Source organism: Rhineura floridana, chromosome 11, assembly GCF_030035675.1.
Source record: "Rhineura floridana isolate rRhiFlo1 chromosome 11, rRhiFlo1.hap2, whole genome shotgun sequence".
NCBI classification, from domain to species: Eukaryota; Metazoa; Chordata; class Lepidosauria; order Squamata; family Rhineuridae; genus Rhineura; species Rhineura floridana.
The window spans coordinates 4,899,039-4,921,495 of NC_084490.1; the positions used below are offsets into that span (position 1 = coordinate 4,899,039).

General features: G+C 47.8%; 1 protein-coding gene across 3 annotated transcripts; it reads right to left on the minus strand.

Moving 5' to 3' along the window:
* Positions 1–67: 67 nt before the first annotated feature.
* REC8 (REC8 meiotic recombination protein) lies at positions 68–18,255 on the minus strand. Of its 3 annotated transcripts, none has more exons than XM_061589326.1 (19): positions 18,175–18,255; positions 16,569–16,637; positions 14,750–14,892; positions 14,192–14,267; positions 12,270–12,384; positions 11,757–11,838; positions 10,885–10,961; positions 10,304–10,439; positions 9,420–9,483; positions 7,540–7,634; positions 6,985–7,082; positions 6,493–6,636; positions 5,931–5,997; positions 3,557–3,711; positions 2,466–2,514; positions 1,664–1,724; positions 1,452–1,562; positions 1,043–1,149; positions 68–341 (listed from the first exon to the last, which is right to left on the minus strand). In XM_061589326.1, exons 3-19 carry the CDS (start codon positions 14,880–14,882, stop codon positions 250–252), a joined length of 1,662 nt encoding a protein of 553 aa, XP_061445310.1. In that variant the 5' UTR covers positions 14,883–14,892; positions 16,569–16,637; positions 18,175–18,255; the 3' UTR covers positions 68–249. The 3 variants fall into 3 exon arrangements, with proteins under 3 accessions (XP_061445310.1, XP_061445309.1, XP_061445311.1); XM_061589325.1 differs by lacking the exon at positions 18,175–18,255 and adding an exon at positions 16,741–17,207; XM_061589327.1 differs by lacking the exons at positions 6,493–6,636; positions 18,175–18,255 and adding an exon at positions 16,741–17,207.
* Positions 18,256–22,457: the final 4,202 nt, after the last annotated feature.

Below are 22,457 nucleotides of genomic sequence, written 5' to 3' on the forward strand. Positions count from 1 at the left end.
TGGCAGATAAAAGGACTCTCCAACTGATTCTCACTTGAAAGGTTTTTTTTTGGGGGGGGAATGGCTTTATTCAGTTAGAAAATGAAGGTTTGAACGACAAGTGCATCTTTTCTTGCCCAACACCATGTGAAAGAGGAAGCAACTCTCCCACTCTGAGGAGTGGTGCATTCGTCCTCTGCCCATACCTTGGGGAGCAACAGAGCATCCCAGAGGGCAAGATCTGTACCAGCAAGAGTCTATCAAGTGCAGCTACCTTAGGTGGAAACGGGGTCCAGGTTTAATGACAATCTGTCCATAAGGTTCCCTTTGCTCCAAGCGCAGGCACTGGTTGGCAGCAAGAACTGGGAGGTGGGGGGGGGAGGAAAAAGGTGGGTGAGGGGGGAAATTCTTTATTCATCACATATGGGTCAAAGCAACTTAACACTTATAAAAGCATATCTAATTACATCAGAAAGCTAGTATTGACTGGACTGCTCATCCTATTATTAACTGTCAGCTCTGCCACTGTTTTATTTCTTACCACTTTATTAAATTAAAGGTCGGCAAAACACTAAAATATCTTAAAAATGAAAGACTTAAAAGCATTAAAGCAAAACATTTTGAAAAGCAATTCCAACACAGACGCAGGCTGGAATAAGGTCTCTACTTAAAAGGCTTGTTGAAAGAGGAAGGGCTTCAGTAGGTGCTGAAAAGATAACAGAGATGGTGCCTGTCTAATATTTAATATTTTGTGAGAGGTGGGCCTCAGTACTTTTTTAGCCATCACAAGCGGGCCTTCTGACAGGAAGTTTGAGATGCCAAAGGTGGGCCAAGGCTGGGTTGCCTCTCTGTCACCTTCTCTTGTTTGCTTTTACAAAGTAATTTCAGCTGCCCTCAAGTGGTTGGCTACTGGGCAAAGCCTCTGGTAATTGCTACTTTATAAAACCAAACAAGGGAACAGCAAAGCAGGCCTCAGATGACCTTGTGCGGTGAGATCTGCACTGGTTGGGGGCGGGCTGCGCACGCGCACACACACACACACACACACACTTCCATTACCTACCCAAACAAATGTAGAATATTCGGCTGGCAACAGCCCGAGAAGCCACAAAGGGCACCAGCTGGTCAAATTCTATCTCCCCGGCCTGTTCCAGTCTGACTGAAATGAACCTGCAGTGAAGGGGAGCGGTCAGAGTTGGGCAACGCAGGGAAGAAGCAGGAAATAGAGAGAAAAGCTGCTCAGTTCTGGTTATTGGTGTTCTTTCTTTGAGAGTGTGGTGTGAGCCACCCCTTTCCCAGCACATGCCTCTTGTCCTTCACAGAGCGGCCTGCCATTTCCCCCTCTGCAAAGCAGAGTAAGAGAAGGTGTGCTGTTTTTAAAGATGAAACAGCAGTCCTTTCCAGAGAGCTGTGGGCCTCTCTGCCTTCAAACCGGATTCTCTGGGGAAGAGAAATGGCCTTTGCGGCCTCACCTGCGCACATAGTCCATGGTGACCACGTCCTTCTCCAAGGGCAGCTCAAAACTTATTTCAGGGAGTTCGGGCACAATAGGCAGCGCCGCCGCCTCTGGCTCCAGCAGGATCCTTAGGGAGAGAAAGGGAGGCTCAGCTGCGAAGAGAGTCACCCTGCTCCCTCCCTTGGAGGCAAAGACTCATCCAGCACAGGGAAAGAAGACCGGCCTCACCTCTCCTCACCTACCACCAAGCTAGGCCGAAGTTCTTCTTCGGTTGTCTCAAGGGAAATCTCTGCAAGGAGGAACCAAAATAAATATTTGTATTTCATAGGAGAGGAGGGAGGTTTGGTGTCTTTGGGAGAAAGGGGGGGGCATGTTTCAGACAAGGGCTGTGGAATAAGTCCAGCGCGGTTGCAATGAGAGAAGGCGCATCCATCCTGGATAAGCAATTACGCTGTGTGATGGGGTGGCTTCTTTTTTTTGCCTGAGGGGGACATTCGCCTATAGCCAAAATCCCTCCTCCTGAGACAATAAAAAGTGTTACCATAAATCATAACAAACCTGTATGAGCAGATACATAGCATGTAGTGTGAATGATGTAGAATCATGACCGAACTGAAGAAATGGTGATAAAACTGCAGTTTAACTCGTGTTTTAAGGGTAACGCCACTTCGAGACATTTTTTTGTAAAAAGTGGCAAATATATGCTAGCAGTGGGCATGGTCAGCACCCCCCCCCAGTTGAACAGCTGAGGAGAAGGGGGAGGCATTGACCTCTCTGCTCAAATGACCAATCTGATGACCAGGGAAGGGGAAATTTGCAGCCCTGTTGGGCCACTGGGCTCTGCCCACCTCAACACAGCGTCTACTTTAACATTATTTTCCCTTTTTGCCACTGCCACCAAAATTGGTGGGTCTTCAGCAGCCAGATCAGGCCCTTGAGTTGCAGGGTTAGCCAGCCCTGTTGTCTGAGAAGGAGAGTGAACCACCTCATGCCCCCCATATGACCTTGAGAGGCCACCTCGCCGACCCACCTGAGGAGCCCACAGGTGGCACACTTGGTTCTTCTGCTGCTCGCAGCTCCTGCAAAAGAGGAAGGAGCACTGAGCATCAAAGGGGCAAGGCGATCCCAGCCGCAGCTCAGTGGCAGAGCATCCGCCTTGCACGCACAAGGTCCCAGGTTCAATCCCTGGCGGCATCTCCAGGTAGGAGCAGGAGGAATCCCTGCCTGAAACCCTGAAGAGCTGCTGCCAGCCAGTGTAGACAGTACCATGCTCGATGGTCCAATGGTCTGACTAGGTAAAAGGCAGTGTCCTGTCTTTATACTGCTGTGGGCCACCTCACCCTCTTGCGCTTCACTGGCTGAGCTGCTGTGGTGCCACTGGACACTGGATGAGCATCGCGACTGCTTGGCACTGTAGTGAGGAGGAGTGCTGGTGGCCAGGTTGGGGAGCGGGACAGGGCTTTGCATGAGGACAAGGGATGAGAGGGACCATGGCTCTACGTGGGAAACAGATGCTCACACAGCCATGCTTGGGATTTCTCTTCCCACAGAGGTGGGGACCTGGATCCAGGTTTCCCAGGGCTGATCCTCTCTGGAGCATCACAGAAGTTCAAAGAGAGAACATAGTAACTGCCCTGCTGTATCTGACCAAAAAGCCCTAGTGTACTCCCTAGGGTGCTGTTCCCAAGAGTGGTCAGCCATTTGCCTCCTGGCCCACCCGTTCTCAGAATTCCCAACTGCTTGGCCCAGCAAGCATCTGATATTTGGAGATAGACTGACTATGGACATGGAGGCTCTAATTTCCCAGTGCCTAACAGCCTTTGATAAACTCATGCATCTGTCCAACCCTCTTTTTTAATGCAACGCAGCCCATCTTGTAAGCCAGAGAACATCCTCCAGTGGCAATGCAGCCCATCTTTTTATAAAGGTGAGAACCGGGTAGCTGTTTGAGCTGGGGCTCCCCTATCACAGCTAAGATCCTCTTTTGGCACTGCCAGCAACGTCCAAAATTTATAAAACCCCTAACCATTTGAATCAAACACTGTGGAACTGCCATCAAACGCCATGTGGATTTTCAACAGCCAACCAGCAGCAGCAACAGATTCAAGCCGCGCTCCTTACCTCCAGCTCACTGGGAAATTCAGCTTTTTGCACTGCTTCCTCCTCCTCTCTCAGTGCTTCTTCCTCCGCTGCTGCTGCTCGCTGCCTGGCATAATCCACGCGCTGGAGGTTGGTGCAGCGGGCCCAGAGGTCATTGAGGGTGGGATGCATCCATCCTAAGGGGATGAAGTAATGGAGCAAGGGCTTAAATTTCTGGAGAGATGTGCAGGGGGCTCAATCCTGCCTGCAAGTCAGGGGGACCCTCCTGACCTGCTGTCTCTTCTCCCTAAAATAATAATTATTATTTATTGCACTTATATCCCACCTTTTCTCCAGGGAGCTCAAGGTGGCATACAAACATGGTTCTCCCCCTCCTCATTTAATCCCCACAACAACCCCATCAGGTAGGTTAGGCTGAGAGGCAGTGACTGGCCCAAGGCCACCTACCGAGCTTCTTGGCTGTATGGGGATTTGAACCCTGGTCTCCCAGGTCCTAGTCCAACACTCTAACCACTGCGCCACACTGCCTCTCCCAAACAAGGCTAAGGCTAGGAAGAGCGTTCCCTCAGCAGAACGTGTCAAGTCAGAATCATAACTGAGGCCTCACTCATGTTTACAGTCATCAAATGGGGGGAGGGAACCCCAAGCCAGTTCTGGTGGTTGAGGATTGCAAAAGCTTCGTTGAAAACATAACAGAGAAAAAAGGAGAAGGTTACGGAGCCTCTAACTCTCCTCTGTTTGTCCCCGCTTCTCATTCCACCTCCCCCTTAGCAGTTGTCCCTGGAGTTGAAGGAGGAGGGGGGACAATTAGGAATATCAGAAGCTGCCTTTTAATGAGGTAGACCACTAGGGTCCATCCAGGTCAGTATTTACACCAGGGGTTCTCAGACTGTCTACCTACAGGGCCCACCTGAAATTTTACTGAGGCCCACCAGTCACAACACAGTGGCAGACGGAGGGAAAATTGGCAGTTACTGTCATCATTTTCTATTTGATTATCTAATCCATTCTTGGGAACTGCTTATTCCATTGCCACAGTGCTTTCCTTGTGGCAAGGAGTTCCACAGCTGAGCTCCCCACAACCTAAGTGCAGACTCTGGAGGAATTGCGACTCAGCCTCCCTCCTTTAGGAAGAATTTGCTGAACCAGAGGCTTTGAGTAGAGAAGGGTTGTTCTTTTGTATATTTTAACCTTCCTGCTCGTACATGCCACCCAAAACATATTTACTCATCTCCAGTGATTTCTTCTCCCATTCTCTTTTCACACTCAACGTGTACCTTGTCTCCCCACCCTCAAAACAATTCCCACTGTCTATCAACACTTCTCCCTAATCCTTCCACAGTCAACTTCTTCTTTCCTCTCTTACCATCCCCTTTCTTTCCTATTTTCAGTTTTATTATCTGACTTCTTAAGTTCCTTCTCAACACCTCCTCCGGCCCTTTTCCCCTCAGAGGAGGAAGACCTCCCTGCCTCAAGCTTCTCTGTCAGCCACTTTCACTCAGCATGCAGGAGAGTGGCTGGAAACGGGCACAGGTCCAATCCATGGACGACGCAGCACAGCTAGGAGGCGAGGCCTGCAAGTGAGGGAAGGCCCTGGGCAGGCTGAAAGCCGCACCTGAAAGTGGCCCAAGGCCCCACTGTTTGAGAAACACTGGCCAACACCGATTAGCAGCAGCCCACCAGCGTTTCAACCAGAAGGCTTTCCCAGCCCCGCCTGAGAACACCTGCTTTGCATGCAGAAGGCCCCAGGTTCAATCCCTGACGCCATCCCCAGGTAGGGCTGGAAATGTCTCCTGCCTGGAACGCTGGGCAGCTGCTGCCAGTCAGTGTGAACAATACTGAGCTAGACAGACCAATGACCTGACTCAGCATAAGGCAGCTTTCTGCATCCCTATGCTCTGCCACTCAGCAATGGCCCTTCCCTTGGACTACTAGGGAAGAAAAGCAGAGAGACACGTGCAGACCTCATGATAAACGCCGGCCTCAGCCTCCCCAAACAGCAGGCAAGCCTTACATCTATAGTCTGGGCCGAGAGCGGGAGGGACCCTGTCGACTTGCAGAAGCTGACTTGCCGAGGCTCCAGTTGCCGTCAGCACCAGCCAGCACAGCCGATGGGGTCAAGGGATGATGGGAGTGGCAGCCCAGCAATACCCAGAGGGCTAAAGGTTCCCCCACCTCGATCCAAACTCCAAGATCAGTACTGATGAAGGACGGGCAATACATTCTTTTTTGCCAGCCCAGATTTCAGGGCATGCAACCCCCTCCCCCCAAAAAAACCCCATTCTTCTTTAGTCTCTTTTGGCTGCTCCTCATCCTTTCAGGTCAAAATCTGCACTTGGGTACCCCCTCCAGGCCACACGAGAAGGGAGAGAAACGGCCAGAGAAAAGCACTTGCCGTATGTTGGAGTTCCTAAAAGCTCTGCTGGAGTCTTCAGCCTCTTTGGTGGGAGAAGTATCATCTCCTAGAAGGAGGAAGGGGGCGCAAACAGCAGGCATGTTAGTCTTCCCTAAGCTGGTGCCTGCCAGTTGTTTTGGACTACAACTTGCATCCTGAGTTGCTTTGCATAATATATCTTTTTCCTGCTTATAATATGGGAAAGGACAAAGGCCTCCGTGGAGCACTGAAATGTTGCCTGTTTACTCCAGCCTCCACTCCTTTTTCTGACATTTAACACTTGCTACCCTGTATTTGCAGCCTTAAGGGCTAGAAACTTGAATTTAATTATTTTTAAGAGAGCCTTGATTTTCAGGATACTGAAATCTAAACTCAGTACTGAATTTCAGCTACTATCTGTTGTCCAATCTCTGCATACCCAGCATGGATGACATAGTCGCACTCGCCCTCGCCCATTTGCAACATACGTGTTGCTCCCAACACGGGAAATAATGTAGGGGGAGGGGAATGGAGCAGGGAGAGGATTTCGACTCCACAGCTCAAGGATGATTCCAACCCCTACCAGGGGCTGACACTGTGTCTGCGGGTCCAAGATCTGTTTCTGGAAGTCTTCTCGGGAAATCTGGGTCACCTCGTCCAGGAAGCGCAGCTGCCTTCGCCGCCTGGTGGGGCGCAGCAGGGACGGCTCGTACGCAGGCAGGCGGAGCTGGAGGAGCAGAAGAGAACCTTCTAGATGTTCTGCTGCGGTTCATCTCTCACTTCCCCGTGCCCTTCAGCAGCCCCCGTTTTGATTTCAAGATGGGAAGCTGCCTTAGACCGGGTCAAACCATTGGGGTCCATCAAGCTCAGTGTTGCCTACACTGACTGGCAGCAGCTGTCCAAGTTTGCTGGCAGGGATATTTCACAGCCTGACAGCAGATGCCGTCAGGGATTGGACCTGGGACCTTCTGCATGCAGAGCAGAGGCTCTTCCCCTGAACCACAGTCCTTCGCTTTCGCCCGGGGATTCTGCACAGGAGGGCTGACCTGTCCTCCCCGCCTCCCTTTCGCCTTACCTCAGGGCTCAGCGGAGAGCGTCTCTCGAGCAGGGGACTGACAGGGGGCGAATGGGGAGAAGGCAGCAATCTGGGTCCCTCTGAAAGAGGTGTCATCTCTATAGCGGAGACAGCAAGGGGCGGGTGTAAGTGACTGAAGGTAGAGCCTGACACTGATTTTATGCCTTCTACATTAAATTTTACTCTTGTAGTCCCCTTTAGTACCACTCCCTATATATATGTATATATGTGGGTATATAGTATTTTATGTATTTTAATTGTATTTTATGTATTTCAATGTTTTCTGATTTTATTGTTTATAATTTTATTATGTACATGTTTGATTTTGTTTTTGTAAGGCGCCCTGAGTGCCCTATTAGAGGGTAGATGGGCAGGATAGAAATCTAATAAATAAATAAATAAATAAGAGAGGTGAGAAAGTGCCATCTAGCCAGCAACTTCCCCAGCCCCTTTGGGTGTCAAGTCAGGTCCTGCAGGCCTGATCCAGCTGCAAGGCTCTGCCGATGTTCCCATATTCTTTGGCAGCCGCAGGCCAGAGCTCCACACACGACTCACCCAAAGGCAGCAGAGGGACTTTGCTGGGGAGTGGGATCTCTTCCGTGAACAGGAGTCCTGTCTCCCTTGCAGCCGCCGACAGCTCTTCCCCAATCCTATGAAATAAAACACACAGGCGCTATTTCCTTTTCATTTGTCGTTGCGTGACTCGCTGTGGCACACACCAGGTTGTAGAATGTGGTGGTGGACACGCCAAAGCTCGATGTGGAAAAGACCTCTGTTAGCCTTTGAGGAGCCATCGCAGGACACTGCTGCATTTATTAATATCTGTGGCACTGCGTGAAGTTTATGGTCCTTTACAGAGAAAAATCAACTCATTTGAAATGTGGTGTTGCAGGAGAGCTTTGCGCATACCATGGACCACGAAAAAGACAAATAATTGGGTGCTAGAACAAATTAAAATGGAACTATCACTAGAAGCTAAAAGGATGAAACAGGTTATCATGCTTTGGACACATCATGAGAAGACATGATTCACTAGAAAAGACCAAAATGCTGGGGAAAACAGAAGGGAGTAGAAAAAGAGGAAGGCCAAACAAGAGATGGATTGATTCCGTAAAGGAAGCCACAGACCTGAACTTACAAGATCTGAACAGGGTGGTTTATAACAGTTGCTATTAGAGGTCACTCATTTATCGACTTGAAGCCACATAAAAGCAACAAACAGAGAAAAAGTCATTTGGGAGGAAGGGGCGGGATATAAATTCAATAAATAAATAAAAATAAGTTTGGGTGTGGAAGAGAAGGTCTTTGCTCCAAGCAGAGTGCCATCCAGACTGCAAGGAGGCAGAAGGCGAGGAACTAAGGGAGACAGTTAGGGCAGCAAAGCATGCTGTGCCTGAGCGGGGATTGCCAACATGGGTGCCCTCAAGTGGCTCTTGGACTTCCGACTCCCATCAGCCCCAGCCAACAGTTAGGGGTGGTGGGAGTTGTAGCCTGGAGGGCCACAGGCTCTGCATCCCTTTTGTCCCAACGACTGCTTCTGCTAAAACAGCTTCAGCAGGTTCTTTAAATACTAGCCTGCCCAGCTTGTTTAAGAACCTAAGAAGGGCCTGCTGGGTCTGGCCAATGGCACAATTAGTCCACCCTCCTGTTCCCATAGTGGGCAACCGGATGCCTCAACAGGAAGCCTACGAGCAGGACCTGAGCGCAACAGCACTGTCCCCTCCTGCAGTTCGGAAGCATGCCCCTCTGACCGTGGTGGGCAAGCACAGCCATCGTGGCTAGTAGCCATAGATAGCCTTCTCCTCTATGAATTTGTCTAATCCTCTTTTAATTGGCTTTTAAATACGTGCTTTCAAATTTGTATATTTGTTTTTACGTTTTAATTGTTGTAAACCCCCCAGAGAGCTTCAGCTATGGGGAGGTATACAAATGTAATAATTAAATAATATCCAAGTTGGTTGCCACCCCGGCCTCCTCTGGGAGCAAGTTCCATAGTTTAACTATGTGCTATGTGAAGAAGAGCTTTCTCTTGTATGTCCTGAATCCTCCAGCACACTTTCACTGGACATCCATGAGTGGCAATAGATGGAAATGTCCTTTTCTCTATCCACTCTCTCCAGGCCATGCGTAATTCAAGACACTTCACTCAGGTCGCCTCTTACGCACCTTTCCTCTAACCTAAAATGCCCCAAATGCCGCAACCTCTCCTCATAGAGAGTTGCTCCATCCCCTTGATAATCTTGGTTTGACCAGACAGGATGCAGAAACCCCTTTCAATGTTCTGGGAAAAGAAGGTGATTGAATGTCTGCCTCCACCAGCCTTCTGGGTCAATCTGCCTGCCCCTTCTTCACCCAAGGACAAACACACCATTCAAACCCTGGGACCAGAAGCCTCTAGAACGGTCTTCAAATCTCCTCTCCGTCCCTCCCTTTACCGTGTGGGAGGCGACAGCCCCAAGGACACCAAAGGCTCCTGTTCTCTGACTTCCTCCGCAGACTCTGAAAGAGAGAAAAGGAGAGATGAAAGCAAAAGGGGAGGCAGGGAGAGAGAGAGGCTGGCAGCAAACAGAGAAATCTGCCCCTTTTAACAGCTGGCCACGTCCTTGGAGATCTGGCAACGTTAAAAAGAAACTAAAACAATCAAGAAATGCTTTACTATTTCCTTCATTTCCTGTAACCTGTGCAGCGTCCAGAAAATGCTTCGGTTTTTGCAAACCTATGGCAGCAGTAGGATGGGTGGGATGGAGTTTGGGGTGGGGAGGTCAGGACAGAGCATCTCTCCTTGGGCCTTTCCAGTTGGAGCTCAGTGGGCACCATCAGGGCAGGACTTAAGGGCAGGAGCACAGAGCCCCACTCAACAGAAAAGGGCAGGAGGGCCCCCACCCTCCCAAACGCAGCAAGGCTGGTGGGTTACTGCATTTTGAAGGAAGCAAAGCCATGCGCCATCTAATCAGACCATTGACCCCAGAGTCCAAAACTGACCTAACAGCACCAATATGCAGATGGTCTAACAGAGAGACTAGTCGTGATGAACATGATGTATTCTTAGCCAGGCCATTAGACTATCATCTCAGGGACTGAACCCTTTGCATGCAAACCTTGGCTTCTGCCACTGAGCTAAAAGCTCCCTCCCCATGGGCCACAGAGAGCAAAAGGGGGCGCTAGAGGAGGATGAGGCGGCCATCCCTAAGATAAGACGGGGCTTCAGCATTCCCCGGGGTTTGGGGATCACGATGGATTGTGCCTGGAAGAGAACAGGGAGCCGGGCCTGCAGCGCAGCTGTGCTCCTTAGCTGGGTCCCCCCCCCCGCCCCGCTCACCTTCTTCTGCACGCCTTTTCCTGGAAGAAACGCGGGGCGACCGCAGAGGCTTCTCTTCGCCAGGCACCAGAAACCCCTCCTGTTCGACCAACAGGTCGATCTCCTGCGCTGTGATTTCGGGCAGATCTCGCTCTCCCTGCGGCAGGCAGGAAAGGAAGACAAACGGCGTGACTCTCCTGAAAGTGCTCACCCCGGCCATCCAGGACAATGTCATCATGCTCTGCCCTCCTCTGGGGTGGGGAGCCTTTGTCAGCCCAAGAGCCTCACCCTCCTGGGCAACCTTCCGGGGATGGGCAGGGTCAGAGGCAGAAAATGGACAGAGCAATGAATGTAAAGTTTACCTTTGCACGGTAGGCGAGTTTCTACACACACTCACACACCCCTTTCTGTCCTCCATCTGGGCAAGCAAGAGGTATTAGCAAGGGTACATTCTAGCCAGGCAAAAGCACTCCAGGAAGGTGTGAAGCAGGGCAAGTGAGAGTCCCAAGGGCCAGGCAGAGAGGCCTAGAGGGCCATCTTTGGCCCCTGAACCTGAGATCCACCCCAATCTACCCCCCTCTCCACCTGAGCAATAAACTTACTTCAATCTTCAGCAAGGTGATGGGTTCAGGCTCCTTGAGAGTGATTGTTTCAGGAGAGACGGTGATGGGTAACTCCCCTTTGGAGCGAACGGAACCAGGGATTAGTTCCGTACGTAAGTCACACCCTGGCTTTTGGCCTAAAGCAAGGCCTCAACGCAGCACGATGTAGAACCAAACAAGAGTAGAAACTCTAAAAACCATCTTAGAAGTGCCAAAACTGAAATACTAAAAACGCAGAGGCAGTTTTTTCAAGTTAATTGTTATTACTCTTCATACGCTGCACCATTTGAGCGCGTGGCCCCTCACGCAGCTGCATAGGAAACATAGCCAGGACTCTGCTCTTAAGGAGCATGCAACAGAAAAAAGGATAGTGAGGAAACGACAGTGCGGGAGGGGAAGGGGGAAAGTTTGTGAGCAAAGGTGCGGTTTGCAGTTTTTAATTTTTTTTAATGTAAACCGCCACTGGCCCCATTCCCATCCCGCCTTCCAGACTGAGGCTTCACTAGGCACTGTCCACACGCTTTAAAGCCAAATGTTTGTAGCGCTGAGGACTAGAAACTTGCTTTGTTGTTTTTTTTAAAAAAAAGCTCAGATGGATGATAAATCCTCCAGCCAGCTGCAAAAATACACAAAGCCTTGTACTTTAAAAAGCTTGGTGTTCCAGAGTCAAGGGCACAGCTTCTGAGGCAGCAGAGCACTCTGGACTGCTGCACAGCGAGAAGGAGAGGTGGGCACTGCCTCCGTGTCAGGATCTGGCTACCATTTCCCTCTTTTCTGGTGGCTTTAATGTTTGGGGAAGCAAAATGGCCAAACCCCATCGACTGGGATACCGTCCTCGTGATCCCCCTCCACAACCTGAGCTCCTGACTCACCTGCCTTCCAGCCCCAAAGAGATGGAGGAAGACGTTCCAGAGGGCTTCTTTCAGGGGTAGCTGCTTCCAGGATGGATCGGACCTAGAAGGAATGGAAGAAGAGATGGAATCTCATCTGCTCCTCCCTGAGCCACTGCCGGGATGCAGGGATGCACCAGCAACAGGTGAGAGGCAGACAGTGGAGGCTGGCACATGAGGGCACATAGGACACTGCCCCCCAACCTCACTCTGCCCTCAGCCAGCTGCCCCACCTGCCCGCCTGCTTACCTCCAGCAAACCCAGGGAGTGGACCTACCTGTCAGCTCCCTCCGCCTTAGTCTTCAGTGTTGCCCCATAAGGAGGAGGATGGGGACACAACTAGAATTAGTTGCCTCTGCTTGTCATTGGCTCAGGCGCCCCCTCCTGTTGGGCTCCCTGCCTTCCAGCCCGCCAGTTCGAACCCGTCAGCACCGGAGACAGAGCAATGGGATTGGGCAGCAGAGGGTGAGCGGGACGGAGAGGAGATCATCTTACGTGTGGAATGGATACAGGGCTGGGCAGCACCGGCTCCATCATCCCAAAGAAGGGGTCCGGAGCTTCCTCCAGAGATCCCATGAGGGCCAGCTGATCAGGGAGCAGCAACCCCTGCCTGGAGTTCAGGGAAGGAGATGGAAAAGGTTAACTCCAACAAACTGTAAGGGGTCCCAAAAAGCCGCCTGCTCTTTATCTTTCCCCTGCATGTCTCACATACCATATCTTGGTACTTATTCGCCAACAATCCTGTAAAGTAGGCCCATGTGTTCATTCTCATGTTGCAGATGGGGCTATTATTTATTTTATTAGCTAGAGATGCTAAGAGACGGTGGCTCCTTAATGCTACCTATCTGGCTGATGGCAGAGTTAAGATTCGAACCTCAGACTTTGCAGCTCAGGGATCGTGCTCTGACCCACTACAGTACCCTAGACTGACTCCCACCACACCCCTGCCTTACCAGGGACTTTTAAATGTCTTTGGCAGTCAGAATAGTCAGATCAGGAACCCGAGGATGCTACCAATCTGTTTTTTCCCCTCGCAAAAAACCCTGATATTAAAATCAATATTTTTAAAGGAAATAACAATATTTTTTAAAAATATTTTTACATACTGACATTTTGACAGGAAATATTGATAAATGAAAGGAAATATCAATAAAATTTCCTTTCTTAATATTGATATTTGAGAGGATTTTTTTTTAAAAAAATCTGTTTTTAAAAATAGCTGTGGAAAATGACTATATAAAACTCCGATAGGCAACTGTAGAGAAGAAGCGAATTAATGGAAAATTCTATACCAAATCCAAATTGGGCAGAATTCTAGCATGTCCCTAGTCCAGCACTCTAAACACTGCATCACACTGTCTCACGTCCTGCTTGTGAACTTCCCATTCGGGCATCCGGTTAGCCATGAGAACAGAATGCTGGACTAGATGGGCCCCCTTAGGCCTGGTGCAGCAGCAAAGGCCCTTATGTTTTTTTCTCTTACCATCCAAAAACCCTTCAGCGTCAAACATATGCCCTCGGGTGCTGCAAAGGGTTCTGGGATATGTTCTCAGACTGACACTCAACCCTCCAACACATTTTTAAAAGTGCAAAGCCACCACCCCCTGCTCCCTGGGAGGGACCAAGAACACAAGAACATCAGCATCCACCTGGCTCAGGTGAGAGGCCTACCTAACCCAGCTTCCTGTTCCCCAGAGTGGCCAACCAGGTTCCCCAGAGTGGCCAACCACAAGCAACACGTAACAGCGCACTGCCACTCTCATCCCTCAGGAATTGCTATTATTGCTTCTTATGCTGGAAGTAATATATATATAGGGCACCGTGTCTAGTAGCCATTGATAGCCTTATCCTCCTTGAATTGGTCTAAACCCCTTTTAAAGCCATCCAAGTTGGTGGCCATCACAATATCTTGTGGCAGCAAATTCCACAGGTTAACGATGTGTGTGAAGGAGGGCTTCCTTTTGTCTGTCCTGAAGTTCTCAGCATTCAGCTTTGTTGGATTCTAATACTATGAGGGAGAACAATTCCTCTCTATCAATTTTCTCCACATCACGCATGATTTTATACACCTCAGTCTTACCCTACCTTATGTGCCTCTTTTCCATACTAAAAGCCCCCAAATGTTGCAACTTTTCCTCATAGGGGAAGTCGCTCCACCCCTCTGATCATTTTCGTTGCCCTTTCCTGCATCTTTTCTAACTTTTTTTCTAATCTTTTTTGAGACGCAGCAACCAGGGCTGTAATATTCCAAGTGTGTTGGCATCACAGGTTTGTCTAAAGATATTCTGATTTTGCAGAAGAGGATACTGAGGCTCCTAAAGGAGATTGGCTTGCCCAAGGAGGCCCTCCGAGGAAGCTTAAGGCCAAGCAGACACATAAGCCCCCGCAAGCCACCCTGCGAAAAAGGGATCACTCACTGCTCCAGGTCCGTCAGGTCAATACGGATCTGCTGCCGGGCCCGGTTCAGCCGTTCCAAGATGTGCTGGATTTCCTCTGAAATGGAAAGAAGGCAGAATGGGGGTCAGGGTGAGACAGCCAAACTCAGAAGAACCACCTCTTGGTTCCCTAATCACTCTTTCATTCATTAATTCAAAGGGTTTGTGCCCCACTCTGCAGCCAGAAAAGCTCAGAGTGCCGTATAAATCTACAGTTATAACAGTCTCTTCCTCTCTGGGTTACAATCTAAAAAGAGATGACACAAAAGGTAAAAGAGAGGGTGAGGGAAGAGGAAAACAAGCGCACCACACACAAACACCAATTTCTTGGACCAAGATCATTTGGGAGACTTGGGAGGAAAATATACTGTGTGTGGCCATGGTGGAAGGCAATTAAGTCACAGGTAAGAGGGTGGGGGAGGTGTCAGGAAGAAGGAGCATCGACCATAATCAGAAAGGGACAAATGGGGTGGACGTGAAAAAGCTCAGAAGGCGTCATACCAAATGGAGGGGGGTGGGATTGCACGGGAAGGGTCATACCGATAAGATACTGGCACTGCCGGCTGTACACGCGAACCACCCCATACTGTAGCTGAGCAGAGAGGTAGAGCGAGAATCGGGGCCGAGGAGCACCAGGCATGGGTGGTGGGGCTCTCACGAGGATGAAGGCCATGATCTCCTCACTGCAACAGGAGGAAAATCCCAGAAATCACACCTCTACACCTGATCTGCAGTCAGCTTCATATATCCCTTCCCCAGAGACTGGGCCATTATTATCCCTTCCCCTCTTTGGCAGGGACTGATGGGAATTGTAGTCCAAACATCTGGAGGGCTCCAGGCTGGCCAAGGCTCATCTACGGTTACCAAAGTCCAGTACTTCTGCCAGAGCTTGGAAAAGTTACTTTTTTGAACTACAACTCCCAGCAGCCCAATCCAGTGGCCATGCTGGCTGGGGCTGATGGGAGCTGTAGTTTAAGAAAGTAACTTTTTCAAGCTCTGACGTCTGCTAACTCCCAAGGCTTTGCCTGACATTATCTGCTGACTTTCAAGCTGATCTTTGCACACCTTAAGTAAGGGCTAGATTCTTGCTTTTTAATTATTTTTTAAATTTCCGTGTTCTTGTGTGGTACAACTGCAGAATACACAAAGCCCTTGCTCATAACCCTGAAGCTACAGAGGACATTCCAGTTTCTTCTCTCCCCTCGCTCTGAAAGGATGGAGAGAAATTGGACAACAAGGTGCTGTGGCATCTGACTGGCCGTCAGACATCTTGTGAGCCAAAACTGCTCTATGGGTTGCTGGTTGGCAATCACTGCTGTCAAACAGCCCTTTGGACAGGGATGGGGAACTAAATGTGGGCAGAATCTACAACTCTCCCACTTTCCGCAGGCCACTTTGACAGGTAGACGGGGCCTTTCCCTTGTCATAAAACGATTCACCTTTGAACCAGCGGCTTTCAAAGGAGGAATTGGGAGCACACCCTTTAAGGCTGCGTACGCACCATATTTTTAAAGCTCATTCAAAGTACATTTCCCCCTCCCCACAAAGGAGGTTCCTGGGAACTGTAGTTTATCCCTCACAGAGCAAACAATAAACAAGCAATACTTCCCAGGATTCCTTAGCAGTTTCCCTTACTTACTTCCCCCACTTGCAACCCTGGCCTAGATTCAAGTTGGGGCTGGAAAGGAAGATTCTAAATGTGCAATCTAAAACAGCACTCTCAAATTCTCGCCCCAGGCTGGGGAACCTGTGCCCCTCTTATTGTTGAAGGCCTCCAGCTCCTATCATCTCTGGTGGCTGAGGCTGATGAGAATTGGGAGTCCATAGGGTGGGCCGCAGGGTCCCTACCTCCTGTTATACCTTATCTGGGCATTATTTACTTATTTATTTCAACCATCTATATGGTTAATTACAATCATCTCTTAAGTGGTGTACAAGGAACTTACTCAATACAGTGCAAATAAAAATCTGTTTAAAAAAATGAAACCAGAATTCAGTTAAAATCCCTGCCAGCATTAAAAAATAAATTTAAAAAGTCTTCAGTAGGGAGAGGGCCTGCCTGAGCTCAGCTGGAAGGGAGTTCCATAAAATTGGACGCATGATACTGAATGCATGGCTCCTGGTGAACAGGAGCAATCCATCTGAGCCACGGGGACCACCAACAATGGCAGTAACTCCCTCAGGATCTCAGGCAGAAAAAGGTCTTTCCCATTAGCTGCTCCCTGGTTCATTCAACTGGAGATGCCACAGATTGAACATGGGACCTTCTGCATGCAGCCCCATTCACCAATCCTTCCTCATTAAGCACATATATTTCTTCCATCCCTCATTCATGTCTCCCTCGCATCACTCTACTCACCAGGTTTGTGGGACATTGACTTTCAGGTACTCTCGCTTCAATAGTTTGGTAGCGCCAGTCGCGGCCAACCTGGGAGATACACCCGGGGGGGGGGAAATATACAGAGAGGTGTGGGCAGCTGCCAGCAACCTACGCTGGCAATCAACCCCATTCCTCAAAGCAAGATCCTTACCAAATTGTAGCAAAGCATCCTGTATGGCGTTGCAAAACGCTGGGGTAATAGAACATGGCAGAATAGATGTTTCCCCTTTTCTAGCAGTGAGGCTGTAAGACTTCCAGATACTCCTAAACTCTTGGAAGAGGGTTCCCCCCTATAAATGATGGCCCTTTCCTCCAGGCAGAATACACTGTAGCCCACACCTGTACTGGGAATGGGATTCACTTCTCAAGAGCCAGACTCCTCTTCCTAGTATTTATTAATGCCCCAAGCAAGCTACTACATGTTGAATTTGGTCGCTTCCTCAAACCTTGCAAATCCAGGCTTCCTGCTGGAGGCCAAAAATTACTGATTCTTCCCTAGAATTTGAGCTATTTTGTTGAAGACCCTATAACTACATCAGTTTGATTCCCGTATCAAATTAATTAAGGGAGATGCCTGGAGTAATGGCAAGGGAAGGATGAATAAATGGACACACAAATAATTTTACTCAATTAGAGGATGTGCCATTTAGTGGTAATACTCAAATGGCCAATTTATGAAGGGTTATTTCAATCTGCTCCAGAAACCAATTAATCAGATACGCACACATCAGATGTGTAAGAAAAAAAGATAGCTAACTGATCACGCAGTTAAGAATATTTTTAATGGGAAGAAAATAAGAACGCTAAGAACACTAGCACAGATTTTTTTTAATGTGAGGAAATTGGCAGAAGCAATAATTAAGTTAACAAGGGGGGAATCATCTTCAATTAAACTTGAGGCAATAATTAACAACCTTTGAACATGACTAATTAATGAGATCTAAACAGTTAACTGAGATGGAGAAACCAGCTTGATAGAACCCAGAAATGAAAAATATAGCAAACCTGTTTGTTAAAATGAGGTCGTTGTAAAAATCTGACAAACAGGTAAATCGGTAAGATCACAAAAAAGAGATGCAATCAATGCATGTATTAATGGATTAATTAGACATGGATTCTTTTAAAATGAAGAAAATATTAACTGCATGGGGAGAAAAGCTTGTGTTTGCTTTGTCTAAAATAAGCCTGAATTGATATATTTAAAAACTTAGCAAAACGGATTAAAGAACGGGGCAATAATCCTAGGTGCGTTAAGAATGTCAGTAACTCAGACCTCTAACCCTAAATGAGGCTCTAGTAAATTAACTGGGCTGCAAATGGATTAATTAAATGGGCTGCCACTTGGGCTCATTCATTAACGGAAAACAAGATTTCAAAAAGGCCAAGTTGCTAAAAAACTTAATACTGTACAGACGGAATCCCCAGGCACCCCAAATCGCTCAACTTTCCTCTGCTCCCCCCGCTTCCCAGGAACAAAGTGAGAGCAGCAAGCAACAGCCTCGTCTATAAAATAACCGCCTTGGGCTTGGACCAATCACTGGTACCTTCTGGCGTCCTGACCAATAAAAATATCTCCCTCTTTTACCTCTTTTAACCAATCAGTGCTTGGGAAGCCGCGTGGAAAACTTCGCTCTCACTTGGAGACACGTTGTTTGTCTTCTCTCCACTTCTGAGACCAATCAAGTCGCTGGGTTTCTCCTATCACCCCCCCCCCGGCCGGTAGGATAGAATAATTCTCCCCGGCTGCCCGAAAGAGTTCTAACCAATCAGATGGCTTCGCTGCACGTGGCCGGTTTGAGGTGTTCCTCCTACCCGTCCCTGCCCTCAATTCCTTGTCCGTTAGATTGAATTGGCCCAATAAGCTGGCTCCTCTAAGAGTTCTAGCCAATTAGATCGAGGCAGGCTTCGTACTTCAAGGAAAAGTTACCATCTTTCTTAAATTTCTTTGCCCATCAACCCGCTAACTGCCAAACCTGGCCAATGATATCAAGGAGCTTGGCCTGAAGACTGACCAATCACAAAGAAAGGGACCTTTTCCCCTCCAATTTTCTCCTAAGGTCTCTTTCCTCTTCAGAAATTCCAGACGCACAAGCAAATCAGTTAACAGAAGCTTATTATTTGATTATCATGTCTCTATATACTTAAATCAGTAATCAAAATGCAGATTACAGAACTGTAAACAATAAAGACATAGCAATTAAAACCCTACCCAAGCGTCTGGGGCCTATTTTTCTCTCTCAGCCTGGTCTCCCTCACAGGGATGTTGTGAGAATAAAGGACAAGAGGACTACACCAGCCCCCCTGAGATTTTTGGCAGAAGGCCAAGATAGAAATATAAACGAATAAATCAGCCCAAGGGTTCAGCGGATTATTTATCCATAGTTTAAAACAAAAAAACAGTTTTAACCACTTACAAGAGTTTAAGTGTGTTCATTAGCACTCAGAATGTATTGTGCTACAAAACATGTTAACAGTTAACAAAAATATAATGGTCACCAACAGATGGGAGGGGGAAGACCTGGTCACTCAGAAAAGGAAGTGCAAGGTCACCTCAGCCATTGTAAGGTGGTACATTGTTTATTTAACTTTTTTTTATCCTGCTCTTCACACAACAAAGAACAGTGTACTGTTTATTATACAAGGCAGTCTCTGTCCCGAGGCTTACATTAAAAAGAAATGACACATAAGGAAAATGGATTGGGAGAGAGAAGGAAATATGCAAACTCCGGCTCAAGTTTTTAAGTACAAGTTGTTCTAATAACCAGCTGGGATGGAAAGTTCAAGAAAATAACTTTGGTGAAGAGACAGCTTTTTGCACTGCACACAAAAAAACCCTCTGGGTTCTGCCTGCTCTCTCTTAGGGTTGGTAGCCATTCCACCAGACTGCAACAGTAGCAAAAATGGGAAGCAGAGCCCTTTCCATCAACTCTCCTGAAAGCTCCTCTTCTCCCTGAACAGCTGCTCATTATAAGAACAACGATTTAACTTTAAGAATTGGTAGCCAATTTATTTTATTCCTTTTCCCTCCTCATCCTATTTTCCTATTGTGCTGTGCCTTTTAGATTGTTGTTTTAATTGACTACATATGTAAGCCATGTTGGAAGCCTTTTCAGCTGAAGAGCAGGGTAAACATGCTCTAAATAAATAAGAAATACAAATATTGCCCTCAAGTCCTGTTTGTGGGCTTCCCTGAGGCATCTGGTTGGCCACTGTGGGAAACTGAATGTTGGGCCAGATCTAACTGCGGCTCTTATGTAAAACAGCTGGCAACCTAAACATAACATACTCACTGGAATAACAATTTTAGGAAATGACAGAACACAGAATAATAGTAAATCTTCACACAGAACAGCCATTGCAAGAGTCAATGACTAAATGATCACGCCTGTATGAGTCAGCTCACACAAAAGCTCAGTAACAACCCCCCCCAAAAATCACAGAAACCACAAGAAAAAAAGGTGACTCATCAACCATTTCTGATGTGGGGCTTAGAACGGTAACAGATCAACACCAGACTCCAAGCCCTTAACATAGAATCTTACTAATCTGAATTAGGCTTGCTTCTGAGTAAGGGATTGCTTGGAATTGGGGGCATAAGTGATTGATTTGGGCATGGATCTTGGGGTAGGTAGTTGTTGCTTTTTGATGTGGAAAATGTGCCCATTTTAGGGCTCCTCATTGTAAAGATGATCTGGCCACTTCCTTTAAAACTATTGTGAAAACCTCAAGGCTTCAAAAGCGTAACAGCATTTTCGGCTGTCTTGGATTGGCATACCAAATGTTTAAAAAACGAGATTAAAATAAAAAGAAACCTTGAGGTTTCTGCTATGTTTTATATGCATTCCCATTATCATGTTTGGCTCCAGAGATTTTACCATCCAGACTCATAATATTCCTTTCCTGGGCGATTGAGAGGGTACAAGGAAGCAAATTAGATCCATTCCAGTCTGGTTTCAGGCCTGGGTTTGGCACCTTGGTCTCCGATTGATGAGCTTTGTCGGGAAAGAGCTGGGGGAAGTGCATTTGTGGAATGCCCTCCCTGGCAAGATGCATCTGTCTCCCTCATTATTGACTTTCTGGAGAAATGTGAAAACATTCCTGTTTACCCAAGCATTCGATGGCTGAAAAGACACTGTTCCTGACAACCCTGAGAACGCTGGTTGAGAGAATGTTTTTAACATTTTTGGAATGCTTAAAAAAAACTCTTTTATTATTGATGTTTGTTGTCCTGGGCTCCTTCAGGAGGAAGAGTAGGCTATAAATTGAATGAATGAATAAAAATAAATAAAACTATGCAAAATTCTGTTGCCTTTGCAGGATTCCAACAGGTCACAGAATGTGGCTTTTCTTGTGTTAACCTGGATGTAGAATTTGTTTTTAATTTCAACATTATGGAGGAGTCATAGTTCAGTGGCAGAGTACATGCTTTGTATGTAGAAAACCCCATGTTAGATGCCTGGCATCTCCCAATTAAAAAAGGACTAGGTGGCATGTGAAGGGGGGGATGCTGCAGAGCCCTCCAGAAGTCCTTTTTATTGTGCATTCATTCATGATGGTATCAGAGAGGTTAGGTGCAATCCCACTTACAATACTGTTTGTGCCTGCAAAAACTTTGGAGCAGACATACTGCTTAGTTTACAGCTGGCCCATGGCTTGTAGCTTCGTGCTGAAATCCTGTGGCTGGAACACAAATGTTTATTTTTTATTCTTTTGTCCTGCTTTTGTTATGCTATAGCTCCAAGAGTGCCCCTCCAGATGGCAATAATCCAGTAACATTGGGGAAGCATCGCAGAAAAACTAATAAAAGTGGAACGATGTGTGGATGGTCCAGTATAGAGCCTGGCGGGGAGTCCAGAGTCTGTGAGTTCAAATCCCCGCTCGTGTCTCCTGGGTGTCAAGGGCCAGCTAAAGACCACCCCCACAGGGAGTGGCTCAGGGGTTATGTGCCCTGCCACCTGTGCAGCTGTGGGCAAGCTGCAGAGTCCCAAGGAGCCCAGTTGCCCCCCAGCTGCGGACAAGGAAGGGGCTGGCTTGTGCAGCTGTGGCCAGCTGGGGAGGACTAGCCCCAGAGAGAGGCAATGGTAAACCCCCTCTGAATACCGCTTACCATGAAAACCCTATGCAAAGGGTCATCCATAAGTCGGGATTGACTTGAAGGCAGTCCATTTCCATTTTCAATATCCTATTATTATTTGTACAGACATGCCACAAAACACCTGAATGAAGCTCACAGACCACAGTTTGGAAACCCCCGAAGCAGAGAATGCTTGGCTAGATGGGTCTGACCTGGCATAAGGCAGCGTCCTATGCTCCTATCACAAATGTGCAGAATAGCATTTTAAAAAACAAACAAATCAACACTGCAGGTATTTTACAAAGTGATGTGATTTCACTTGCATGTTTTGGCAGGACAACTGTTCCAAGGGCACCTGCTGTGAAAGTCCCTTATAATAATAATAAATAATAATAATAAAATTTTATTTTTCAGTCGCCTATCTGTCCGGGTTAGGGACACTCTAGGCGACGTACAACAGAAATAAAACAATACATATATATATCAACACAACCAAATTTAAGCTAAAACCATCCTTCAGTTCATATAGCATGGAATTAATCTGTCCCAATCTTGTAGGCCTGCCTGAACAGCCAGGTCTTCAAGGCTCGGCAAAAGCTTGACAAGGAGGGAGCATGTCTGAGATCAAAAGGGAGGGAGTTCCAGAGGGTGGGGGCCACAATAGAAAATGCCCTCTCTCTGGTCCGCACCAGCCTAGCTGTTCTCACCAGTGGGACTTGAGATCTTGAGTGGCTGATCTCGTCAGGCGGCATACTCGGTGATTCTGGAGGCGTTCCTTCAGATATACTGGGCCG

What these genes read in the sequence shown, in the direction of transcription:
- REC8 (XM_061589325.1), bottom strand. Translation starts at nt 16,796, where the DNA reads ATGTTCTATTACCCCAGCGTTTTGCAACGCCATACAGGATGCTTTGCT. An exon ending in AGTCCCTCTGCTGCCTTTGG is followed by an intron (nt 7,083 to 7,539) that starts GTGAGTCGTGTG and finishes TCTCCGCTATAG; the next exon opens with AGATGACACCTCTTTCAGAG. An exon ending in TTTAGGAACTCCAACATACG is followed by an intron (nt 3,712 to 5,930) that starts GCAAGTGCTTTT and finishes TCATCCCCTTAG; the next exon opens with GATGGATGCATCCCACCCTC.